Source organism: Medicago truncatula, chromosome 3 (assembly GCF_003473485.1).
Source record: "Medicago truncatula cultivar Jemalong A17 chromosome 3, MtrunA17r5.0-ANR, whole genome shotgun sequence".
Classification (NCBI taxonomy): domain Eukaryota; kingdom Viridiplantae; phylum Streptophyta; class Magnoliopsida; order Fabales; family Fabaceae; genus Medicago; species Medicago truncatula.
Genome location: NC_053044.1, coordinates 48,993,439 through 49,005,818, shown reverse-complemented (window position 1 = coordinate 49,005,818; position 12,380 = coordinate 48,993,439). Strand labels below are relative to the sequence as shown.

Genomic DNA, 12,380 nt, shown 5'->3' with positions numbered 1-12,380 from the left:
GAGGGACTTCCCATCACTCCCTTCCTCTCTTCCTCTCTACTTCATTTATCTTCGAAGCTCTACTCTCCATTTCCCTACAAACTAAAACAAAAACCTAAAAGTGCAAATGTCCAACTCTTAAAAACTTATTATGGGTCTCACACAAGTTATACTGTATCATCGTACATAATTATCTGAATCCTTGTGTTGTCCTCCAATTGGGAATCAAAGATATAAAACCATCAATGCAAGCAAAAAATTCTAAAATTATCCAAGCAAAGGAAATATGGTTGTAGGTTACAAAAAACACCTCTTGTTGTGCACTGTCATTGAGATGGTGTCACAAATCACAGTTCATGCAAACAAAATTTGCATAACAGTTTTGCTGTGTTAGTTGAAAACACACCTCTTTAATAAAACAACAAGGGTTTGAGTAGCAGCTCCTGGATTTGAGTGCTCCGAACAACACTCCTTCTACACAATTGTATACTTGAAATTCTTCTGTGAACTTTAATTTTAAAAGGAAGAACAACACTCCTTCTACACTTGAATTTTGTGAACTTTAGTGTTATGTGTTATTTCTAACGCACTTCAACCTAATACAACTTCATGTACCAGTTGTAAATGTCCGAGCTTGGATTTCTAACTTATTTATGATGTACTTTAACATACAAAGCCATGTATTTCTAATGTTTGTTTGTTTTTTCATCTCATACCATACAACATTTTCTAATCCAGCCTGTTCAAAAAAAAAAAAATACATTTTCTAATCCAATAATAGGCTCTAAGAATCCCCGTGAGCTTAGCTCAGTTGGTAGGGATATCGCATTTTATATGTAGGGGCCGGGATTCGAACCCCGGACACTCCACTTCTCCACAATTAAATTGTGTGAGCTCTAGCCACTAGGCTACCTGACCAAAAAAAAAAAAGGCTCTGAGAAAATAAGGAATGCATATCCAAGGCCGTCTCAACCAATATAGGTAACCGATCGGGACATATTTATATATTATATAATATAATTTTGAATTACACAATATTTTTTTTTTAGATTTACGGTTAATTTAAGCCAAGGAAAAAAATGTTATATCTTCACAACTGCAAGCAGATACACTTTATTACAAAACTAAAGAGAATATAATTATTTAAAAAACAATAATGTTAAAATTTTGTCTTTTCTAGATAAATATTCTCTTTTTCTTCTCCTATCAGATAAATTAAACATGTATGTATAAAAATAAAAATGTATTATCACTTGGGCTCGATCATGCATTCAGGCTCCGGAAATATTTAAATGCAGCAAATGGTCAAAGAAAGCCTTTGTAATTGTTCAACTCTCCCCACACTGTCATCTCAACTTCTTCCCATGACTCTGATGATCTCAGTTTGTCCCATATGCTAAAAATAGCTCCCAAGACATTATCGTCATGCAAAATACAATAACACCTACAATGAAAAACAATAAAGAAATCAAAAGGAGTTACATCAATAACCGCATAATCCGTGAAAGCCTGAAAGTCAGGGGAACAAGGCAAACATTTTTGTTTGTATGGGCACAAAAGATTGTTCGTCTAACTATAATGTATAATTCACATTAAACAATATTTAGGCAATATTGGATATCTAATGACGGGTGAAATGGAATTGAATAAAAGGATATGGTTTTAAGGTATGAAGTTAAATAGCATGGAATAGAGGTATTCAATTAAATTCTACTTCATCCTATCAAACAACCCAAAAATTAACAATTAATGTCATTACATTAATCCGAACATTAACAGATAACCAAATTGGCCACAAGAAAAGTCAGTAAACCTCAACCATTCAAAGATCAGTTTATTTTCAATTTCATAATCAAGGCAACTAATAACTTCATATGCATGTAGATTAAAGTCTTTGTTGCTTGAGCAAAATCAGATGCGATAATCATTTGTAAACAGGAATTAGAATCCATTTCTTAGAATTTGAGCTTTCTGCCTAAACTCAATCCCAAAAGTTAGTTCAATAGATGAGCATTGCACAACCTTATAAGGTGTACTTTGGTCATACCTCTAGTTGATTTGGAATCTCAACACGCACATACTTCCTAGGATTAGACATATGGACAAAGTCCATTAACAATACCTTATCATGCTTAGAAGTTAGAACTGGACATCTAGAGCGCTAAGAGCGGAGACAAATATGGTTGGCCCAATAACAGATCTAGAATAAACTCGAATATCATATTAGAATTTAATCTATAAGGCTTAATCAACCACAAAAGTTAGCTCAAGGGGCGAAGATTGCTCAAGTGCTACAAGGACTCATTTGACCATATCTCTAGCAGATGCGGATTCTCGACAACATTGACCAGCATCTATAGAAACTTAGTTTCAATTATAAATCAATAATTTTACGAGTTATACAAACAATCACAAAACAAGGTGGGACTCTAATTTAAGTAGAGAAGATAATAACATGACTGATTTCCTAGTGTATATCAATCTTCTCAACTACTACTACCTAATTGGGAGAGCAATAAGCATGACTATTTCCCTGGCGTATGATAGAACACTAATTAAGTAGAAGATAATGACATTAAACAACACCAAAGTACATATTATTAAAGCAATATCTTGCTGTTCCAGTGTTCTGCCACTCCTTAAAAGATTATCTCTGTTCATAAAACTGCTAAATACCTCATATAACTGTCCCTGAAAGGTACCCCACTAATAGATACGAAAACAACAACAACAACAGCAGCAATAATAATAATATTTCATAAGCTGTCACTTTACAGTTATTTAAACAAATCAACTGCAAATAGCAGTTTCTAAAATTAATAAAACTAAGACCTAAGTTTCCTAGAATGGACTTTCCAGAGAATGGACCTAAGTGGGTTTTGGTCTGCAACCTTATCAGGGTTATAGGTATATTACTTCATATATAAATTAAATCCATAAATTCAAATTGAAATACTTGATTAATGAAGAGAATTATATTGAGAGTCACTTACATAGCAACATATGAAAGTCGACCAAACTTTAGACCACCCTCTGTTGACTCGTACTTTGATATGTTGCCAGAAAAAGGAAGTTTGTAACTTTCTAAAAATTGCTTAAGAAGATATGAATCGCCTCTAAACACATCCAAATAAATTGGTATCAAGTCAAAAATAGGATCACCTGCAAAATAAATGAAAAAAGTCGGCTAATATAACACCCAAATAGGAAAACATTGCATTTCTTTCACGGCAATAATATGTTTCAAAAATATCTTTGAGTGGAGTCTAAGGTGCTCTAGACAAAATTGAGTCACTTATGAATTATTTTGCAGTTGGTTATAAATAGATTTGAGAGATCAACAGATGGAAGTAAAGCAAGGACTAAAAGTTCAGGAGGCAGACAAATCACTACTCGGTTTCAAAAAGGTTAAAACAAATGAGTATGAAAATACCACACATATAAATATAGAGAAAGAATGTTTTCTTAATGGGTCTTGGTTAATGTGACACAGATGAAAAGGTAAATCTTGAGGCTGAATCCAGAGTTCCTCAACTCTCCACAGTCCACATGTCCAATCTCAACACCTTTCCCCACTAGTTCCCCTTTCACCAATTTATAACATCTTATAACTAACAGAATTTGTATCCTGTTAGATAGATCTTACAATACCCTTTTTATTTCTCCTCACATACACTCTCTTAATGAGTGGTCTACTATCAAATATCATTAGCAAACTATGGAATACTGGACCAGTAGTTTTTGAAGTCAATTAGTGGCTACTCATCAAACACTCTTTAAACATCATAGGCAAACAAAGGGTTGATGATGATTCCTAAACCAGAAACAATTTTCCCAAAACAATGATGAACCAGTAGTTTTTGAAGTCAATTAGTGGTTACATTTTTCCCAAAATATTTCTGTGATTTCTGTCTTTTCATGAACTATTACCAGTTGAGAACTGGAGCTGAAAAGAGATAATTCACACAGAGAAAACAATGATTTATTGATAGATCTTGATCAATGTGACAGACACGCAAAAGTACAATCTTGAGGAATTTGAGAGCTACTCAATCATCCGTTATTTCCAATCTTAACACCCGTCCCCACAAATTCCCTTTTATCCTATTTATAGCATATTCTTATAACTAACTAAATTGTTTTCTTGAGGTAGTTATTACTTACAATACCCTTTTTATTTCTACTCACATACACTTTCTTAATGAGTGGGCTGCTGTCAATATGCATCACAAGGCCAACAATGACTTCATAACAAAAATTAAGCAAGTGAATTGTAAAGGATGAAACTGCAATATTACAATTACATGCAGAACATCATTTGGCTGAAAATCATAAAAATGGTGGAGAAAGAAAGGAAGTGAAGTGATGATCATAGGAAAATTAAACCCTACATGTCGGGGTCAATAACACAAGCCTTGCTCTTCTTTAAAGAAAACACAGCTCAACTCTACGGATAACTAATAAAATCTTGCAGATACTGAAAGCCCTTGATAAATTATGATACCATGCCATGACAACATTCCAATGTAAGCCATTTCTAATAAAGACGGGTATTACTGGAATTGGATGTAAATTTATGAAACAGGTAGAAAAGAAAAAGTACTGACCCAGAGAAAGATCACTGAAATCAAGGAGGTAACTAGGGCACCAGGATTTCACTCCAACGTGGTCACTCAATAAACCATTGTCCCCCTCGGCAGCATCTTCTGTATTCCCACTGGAGGTAGAGCAAATTGATGATGGTTCCATGTAAATATTATCATCCATAATGTCAGTGTGTATCCAAGAGCATTGTTTAGAAGCGCCACTTGAGAAATTCTGAAGTAAAATAGAAGTTGACAAAAACCAAACTTAATCTAGCATATCCAGTGGGAAAAAAAAATATATGTTGGGATGAAAGAGTGAATTTAGAAGAAACCTCATTTATATTTAGCAGCTTAGATAAATCAGATGGTAGATATACATCGATTTTCTCAATCAGTTTGCTAGGAATTGGATCTCCCCTACAAAGTTTTAGTACGAAGCATCAGAGGCCCTCCATACAAATAAAAATGACTAATGCGAAGATTCACCATAGAAACTAGCATGCAACAGAAGCACCAAGGCAAAACCAAAAATGGAATACATTTATCATGCATGGATAAAATATAATCTAAGTGAGCCAAAGTCAAAAGAGAGTTTATAAACAATTGAAAACACAACTGCCAAAAGTAGCACTTCCTTTAATCAGGAAAAGCCATAAAACTTTGAAACTTCAAACTTAAAATGATAAGAAGATCATTAGATTTTAAATTTTATGCATGATAACCCCTCTCTCATTCTTGAACTATCCTGTTTATCAAGAAATTGGAGAGCTCAATAGAACTAAGTGTACCACTTGGTCAAACGGCTTGAGACATCCTTCCTCTTCTTTTTTAAGATTCTGGTGAAGATTCCCCATTCTGCTGCATTGTTTGATTTACAATTAACATTTGCAATGCAACCATTCACCTCAGACCAGTTTAATTCACGTTCAATATCAGATATAAATGAATTATTTAAAGGTGGATGTGGCAAAAGATGAAGGTGGCGCATTTGCTCCCCCAGGAAGGAGGCCAAGTTTGTTTTATCTTCCCACGATAGTCTGTCTCTTCTGCAAAATAATGAAAACAAACTCTAAAATATTAAGAGAGTTGTGTAGCTTGCAGAAGTAGGAAATTTGAATTGCTATGCTGTATGATGAAATTATTTATAAACCACAAGGACAACACTTACAAGTCTGCAAACATATTCCCTTCGCATCGCTTAATTATCAAATATGGCCATAAACTTGAGTTACCAGCTAAACTAACTGATCCGTCCACCGGAACCCCAGCATTCCTATACTCAAACAATTGCTTGCCCCATACCCCAAACGGGAAACCATCCACATTGCATTTCTCTGTGATAATATTGCTCTTCAAAATGACACTGGGAACTCCTTTTCCATCCCAACTTAAATTGGTATAGGATCCGTCTTCAAGATAAACAACCCCACTGGCCATAACACTAGGAATATGTTTCCTGAGAGGGGAGTTGGCTTCAAGCAGCAGACTATAAAACTCTAACTGTAAGAGATACAATATGAAAGTTAGATATGTACAGAAGATGGAATGAAAATAGAATACCAATCAAGTACCTCTGTGCCTAAACCATAAAGCGATGCTTCCAGTCCTTCTTCGACAAAAATCTTAACAACATAGTTCCCCACTAGATAAACCTATTTACAGAATGGAAAATGTTCCTAGTTAGAGACTTTATACAAGTACTCTACAAGATAATGAATGACTATACCAGTACCGCAAACCAATCTCATGTCAGAATTCAATAGCAGAATCATAAGAAACATGGCTAAGTAAATAGATAGCATATCATGCCAAGTTATGGTAAGCACCAACGAGATAATTTCAGAATGAATCCTACTGCTTGAAGACAAATTTTAAAAACAAGCCATCATGTTTTACTAATTGCTGCCCCCGGCTCCTTTGTATGATTAATATTACAAAGGCATAAAGATACTATACAGATTTCCAGTTCCACCAAAGGTAACCTGTTCTATTCTCAATTCAATATGGAAAGGTATCTTGAAATGAAAACTAGTTTTTAGATCCTAAGACTGTTGTAATTAGTCTCCAAATACAGGTCCAAAATATTGATAAAGTACAGTAAGGGAGGACATGCTGAGGATGAGAATTTGTTTCTTACATGGGAAAGACTTTAAGTAAAACATCGGAATTTTGATTCAACCAGAAAATCCTTCTAATTTTCTAAATGATCCACTGAATTATATTCTAATTTTGAAGCAGTCATCAATATTGTTTGGGACACCTAGGACCAATTATTTTATATGAAGCATTTGAAATTTTGATGCACTGCAAGCTTCTCAAAAAATACAAAGAGTAAAAATAATTAACTACATAGATAAAAACTCACAGGATTGCTACCCGAACCAACAGGAAGCCTTTCGTCATCTGTGGGAGGGGGCAAGTTGTTGAAGGCACAAATTTTTGACAGGCATTCTACCCACTTGCCGGCATTTAGTGCAATACATGCTCCCTGGACATGTATAAACAGAAAGAAGTCAAAATCAGATAATATACTTCCTTTGTGAACACAGAATGCATTACTTTAGAAACAAAATTACCTTCCATATTAGATCTCTCATATCTGGTTTTTGAATCCAAAGCTTGGATAACCATTCTCTTAGTTCCCGTTGACCAATGCTGTTGCCCGAGCTCCACTCAAAATTGTAGTGGTCTCTATCCTTATCCAAAAACATGGATAAGAAATTTATATCATAAGAAAATCCACCTTTCCATAAATTATAGCTTCTGGACGCACCACTTATATTTCTTTCTAAACATAGATCATCTACATCTTTCAGAGTTTTGGATCTTTTCTCTTTCCTTGACAAATCAGAGTAACTTAAGTTTTCTTCATTACATGACATGTTCTGTATGACATTTTCATAATCATCTTCTTCAAGAGCAAGCAAACCTACACGGCAGACTCCTTTATGACGATAACCAGGTGCCATATCCAAACATACAAATTCGAAGTTATTAGAATTCACAAAATTCTGCGTGACTGCAATAGTTGTTTCCAAATTTAAAATGCAGTGCCACCATCCACTCGGAACATAAATTGTCTCTCCAGGTAGTTGTGTACATTCAATTGGCTTGTCTTCGTCAGCAAGAAGAGGATAAAAATCTAACCACCACTGTAAGCAAACATATATGTAATTAATAATAAAAAATTCAACAGATAGACACAATGAACTTGGCATCCTAATGGCAATAATTACTTAAACCCAAAAGAGGATATGTAAATCGCTCAAATTGCAAGACTGTAGAACCTGCAGTGATGAAGGAGTCTCAATACTGACATCGCCATCTTCTTCATTAACATGTACCGTCACACCTAAAGGCACTTTTCCAGGAGGATATAATGCCCACCTATCAAACATTAAGCAAATCATACCTCTTGAGCATTAATTATTTGGAAAATAATCAAGCACTAACACAGAAAATCCATGTACCAAATTACAAAAAATTCAAGTTATTAGTTGTAGAATCATTAAAGAACAAGAACTCTAATTTAAGTTAAATAGTTAAATACACTTCTGGTCATTGTAGTTTTAAGAATGTGTTAATTTTGGTCCATGCAGTTTCACTTGCTCAAATCAAGTCCACTCATTTTTCCAATTAAGCAAACCTGGTCCTAGTGTTAATGTTTCAATAAATTGCTAATAGAATGTGTTGATTTGGACAATAATTTTTGACATGACAAGAGTGAAGGATGACCTCCCGGCCTATTCACGGGTGGTAGATTATTTTCTGTTCAAATGTAGCCACTACTCCGTACTACTACTGCATAATTAAGCATATTTGTTTGTATCTAGTTGAATTTGATAATACTTGGCGACTTCTTGTCCTTTGTGCATTTTTATTTCTAACTCCTATCTACTCCCATCGAAGACGCAGAAGCCTGAAAATAGTTAAATGTCTACAGAGGATTCAAGAGTCTTTGTTTTAGGAATCCTTTTAATATTTGTCTATATAATTTTTTACAAAACTAGTCCTAACAAGATATTAGCACTCTCAGTCTAAAAGTGGCTAATCATACTTCGCAAAAGCTATTTCAATCCTAATTCCTACAATCTTACTAATTCCAGAGAGAAAATTTTGCTTTGAATCATTAAAAGCATAAAATGGTGAGCTAGTTTACGTTGCATCAGCAGTCAAAATCAAAAGTGAAACTTGTAAACAGAACAACATCTTTGCATGGACGAGCCAATTGACTTGCAGCCTAAAGGCACCTAGCTTCCCAATGGGGAAAAAAACACCTGATGCCAAGTTAGATCCCTAGTGATGTCTCAATGCTCATATTTTATCCACCTCTCCCTATCCCCTTCCTTATGTTTTGGGAGCCTAATTGTAACTAGAAAAAGAAAAGAGCAGTAATAAGCTAGAAGAACCAAGTAGCCAACTAATTATGTTTAAGGCTTGAAGTAAAAATAACGATGCACATGGTTTCCTCAGCTACCATGTAAACAGTCATGGTCCAGGCTACATGATTCAAAACCATAATGCAGATAAAAAATTCATGTTGAGCATCTTATTTTTTTACCTTTTACGGCCAGAAAGAAGAGTATTCCATGCACTTGTAAGAGCTGGATCAACATGCCAAGACGCACCAGATCTCTGTGGTCCAATTATAAGCCACCTATAGGATGGTCGTTTATCTGTATCTAAGATATCAAAGAGGTCTTCTTGAAAAAGATGAGGTACACAGTAATCCTTCAATAAGCTAGGGGCATGTTCGCCAAACTGTTTGTTAAATTAAAAGTTAAAAGAACTCCCAAAATCTCAAATTTGAAAACAAGAAAAAGTGAAAGGAGTAGTGCGGGGAGACAGGGAAGAGCATTATTGAAACGGGAATATCTCAACGCAAGCACCTTTTCGTCAAAAATATACAATGGGTCTTCATCGTGTTGAACTTCCATGTATGAGACATAATCCTTGAACTTCATGGAGACCTTTTTGGAACTCCTTTGAGAAATTTTAAATGCAACGTCTCCATAGTTTTGTAGCAGCTGATCAGTTGTCCATTTCTGCCTGGCAGGCCATGCATCCGCCAGTCCATTAAGCATGACCTGAGAGGTGTGATCCATCAAAATTACATTTCAACAAAACGAAAACCACCAATGTTTGATGGTTCAAAATTGATAAATTCCAAGATATCTAAAACGCAACATCAACTATTATCCCAAATACACAAAGGACGGTTGTAGTTATAAAAATAATTAATTCACATCTCTCATTTTCCATCTTTACAAGAAAAAGCTGGAAAAAAAAACACTACAGCTACCCAAATGCTTCAGAGATCAAGAGCAAAATATGTAGACAACTATATATATAATGAGAAAAAAAATAACAATGATTCCACTTTTTCAAAAGAAAAATACTATCAACACATGCTTTTGAACACAATCTTCATTATCATCCACGTTTTAAAAGTCAACACACTGGCCTCGTAAACTGATCATTTTTTAAGTGTATTGACTTTTAAAAAAGAGATATTTTCTATCACATAAAAATGTGTATTGCCACAGCATTAATTTCTTTCACAAAAGTTCTAGCAAAATAAACAATGGAAAATAGAGCTCGGGATATTTTCTTTTCTCCAGGAAGACAGCTCAAAATTAATGGTTGACACTGAAACAGAACCAACAGAAGGGGAAAAATTTATGCGGGTTTACTACTAAATTCTTTAAATCTCTGTACCGGTTTCTTCATGTCATACTTGTTGCTGAAGTCCTTCAATGAGATGTCATTTATTCTTTCCACATTACCACCCTCTGTATAAAATGTATCCAATGTGGTATGACACCGGTATAATCTCCGATACAAAAACAAAGAGTTGAATCCTGCAGGAAGGTTAACATCAGTGGTGTATACAAAAGCCTTGTGACTTTTTAACTCCATACAGCAAAAAGTTTCCTGAAAAAATATAGGACAGATCAGATCCTTATGATATCAGAGTTTTTACCATCAAAATGTAAAGGCTGCTGTCTATGGCACTCTTTGTACTTCTCCGAAAGATTCAAACTGCATTCAAAATACCCGATTCCAAATATGTTAACATTAAATAAAAAAATGTATAAAATAGGCAATTGTACATTGAGAGAGTGAGCGACATCATACTTATTGAGAGCAGTTTTCTTCCAAGAGCCTTTGTATTGAAGAAAACCAGATGCTCCTCTTAGGCATAGAGTCATCCATAGTGGTTCTTCGTTGGATAGTATATACATCACACTGCCAATAAATAAATGAAGAAAAAAATTAACCGTCATTTATAACAGCTAAAGTGCTCAAGAGCTACGTCGTGGTTAATAAAATTATAATAGCAAAAGCAAAGTTTCTAAGAGCCTGTTTGGATTGACTTATTTGAGCTTATTTAATGGTATAAACACTTGTAAGACTGTTTAGAAGAACTTATGAAAACAGCTTATGACATGTTCATAAGCTGTTTTCAGGTTATTCTCATAAGTTATCCAAGATAGCTTATGAAAATAAACTATAGCTTATACGAAAATAATTTAACCTTGTGCTATCTTTTGTAATAGAAATAGTTTATACATAAGCTCTTATGGTGATAAGTGTTAATGCTTGCAAATAAAGCTATTTATCCAAACAGGACCATAATCAATCCTCAATGACGCTCATATAAGAAATTCAAAATTCAAACGGAATCATTTATACTATTGCCATAAACAGGTTCCAGTGATTAATGCGATGAATCAAAACAAAAGCCAAAGTAAAATTGAATGAAACAGTGCAATCAGATTCCTTATCAAATCGATATTGAAATATGAAACCAAACGATGAAGGAATTACCTGCTAACGCAAGCAACGCGAGCAGCATCTTGAGGAGTGAGTCGTTCGAGAATTGAGCAGAGGATTTCATCGGGAAGAACTCGAAGATCGCCAAGAGCGTCTATTCTGCGATCTCTCTGAATGTGAGTGTGAGCTTGTTGAGAATCCATCAAATCTAAAATGGAACTTCGATTTTGCTTTCGATTTCAATCAGTCGCCTCTTCGATATTGCGCAGAATGAATGAATATATACATTCCTGGCATCTTAACCCGTTTTTCTTTTCTTAAGCGCTTTCTGTCCGTGTGAGAAGTTTCCGTTATTCCTACGCCACCTCCATCACATAGACAAAAGTGATTCGATTCCTCTTGCACCAAATTGATTGTAAAATATTTTGTTGTAATCTCACTAATTAATCCGAGCAAATATGTAATTGTAAAATATTTTATTGTAATCTCACTAATTAGAAAGAAAAAAAAAAAGTTATTTATAACACTGTAATTGTAACTTGTTAAAAAAACTGTAATTGTAAGAGTAGTCTCTATTTTAATTTTTTTTTATAGTCTATAAAATGTAAATAAAGATTAAAATTGAATTAAATATTTTAAGGATTAAACTTAAAGGTTATATTTTTTGTACGAACTGAAAACATATTTAACACTTAATTTTAATACTTAGTTCTTTCACAAACAAAAAAACTAATTATTTTTTAAGGAGAAATAAAAAATTAGGGGCAAAAAAAATTCATTATTATTTGAAGTTCTGATTTAAAGGTTTATCACAAAATAGGAATATATTTTGTGATGGTCCCCCTAAATGAATCTCTAAATATAGTTTTTATCTAAAATTTATTGTTAAATTCATTTTCACATATCTTTATTTAAATATAAATTATTTCATATTCATATTTTTACAAGAAGATGGCAGTGTCAAAGTTAATTGAACACCTAGACATTCAAGCGTCGAAGATGTCATCGAAGATGTCATCGACGATGAGATTTAGAAGA

The 12,380-nt window shown here is 34.1% G+C and overlaps 1 protein-coding gene across 3 annotated transcripts; it reads right to left on the bottom strand.

The window, feature by feature from the left end:
• Positions 1-955: 955 nt before the first annotated feature.
• On the bottom strand, positions 956-11,752 carry LOC11429707 (F-box protein At1g78280). 3 transcript variants are annotated; one of them, XM_003602774.4, is made up of 16 exons: positions 11,397-11,750; positions 10,704-10,814; positions 10,549-10,607; positions 10,284-10,426; positions 9,455-9,652; positions 9,127-9,326; positions 7,853-7,952; positions 7,142-7,717; positions 6,931-7,053; positions 6,137-6,217; positions 5,734-6,065; positions 5,354-5,611; positions 4,898-4,982; positions 4,587-4,797; positions 2,973-3,141; positions 956-1,423 (listed from the first exon to the last, which is right to left on the bottom strand). In XM_003602774.4, the coding sequence occupies exons 1-16, from the start codon at positions 11,543-11,545 to the stop codon at positions 1,285-1,287; spliced, it is 2,934 nt and encodes a 977-aa protein (XP_003602822.2). In that variant the 5' UTR covers positions 11,546-11,750; the 3' UTR covers positions 956-1,284. The 3 variants fall into 3 exon arrangements, with proteins under 3 accessions (XP_003602822.2, XP_039687677.1, XP_024635253.1); XM_024779485.2 differs by lacking the exon at positions 2,973-3,141 and having other exon boundaries at positions 1,214-1,423; positions 11,397-11,752; XM_039831743.1 differs by lacking the exons at positions 10,549-10,607; positions 10,704-10,814; positions 11,397-11,750 and having other exon boundaries at positions 10,303-10,427.
• Positions 11,753-12,380: the final 628 nt, after the last annotated feature.

Coding starts and splice junctions, on each gene's coding strand:
- LOC11429707 (XM_003602774.4), bottom strand. CDS start 11,545: ATGGATTCTCAACAAGCTCACACTCACATTCAGAGAGATCGCAGAATA. Junction 7,953..9,126: donor CTTCTTTCTGGCCGTAAAAG/GTAAAAAAATAA, acceptor AATGTTTGATAG/GTGGGCATTATATCCTCCTG. Junction 6,066..6,136: donor TTTATGGTTTAGGCACAGAG/GTACTTGATTGG, acceptor TATCTCTTACAG/TTAGAGTTTTATAGTCTGCT.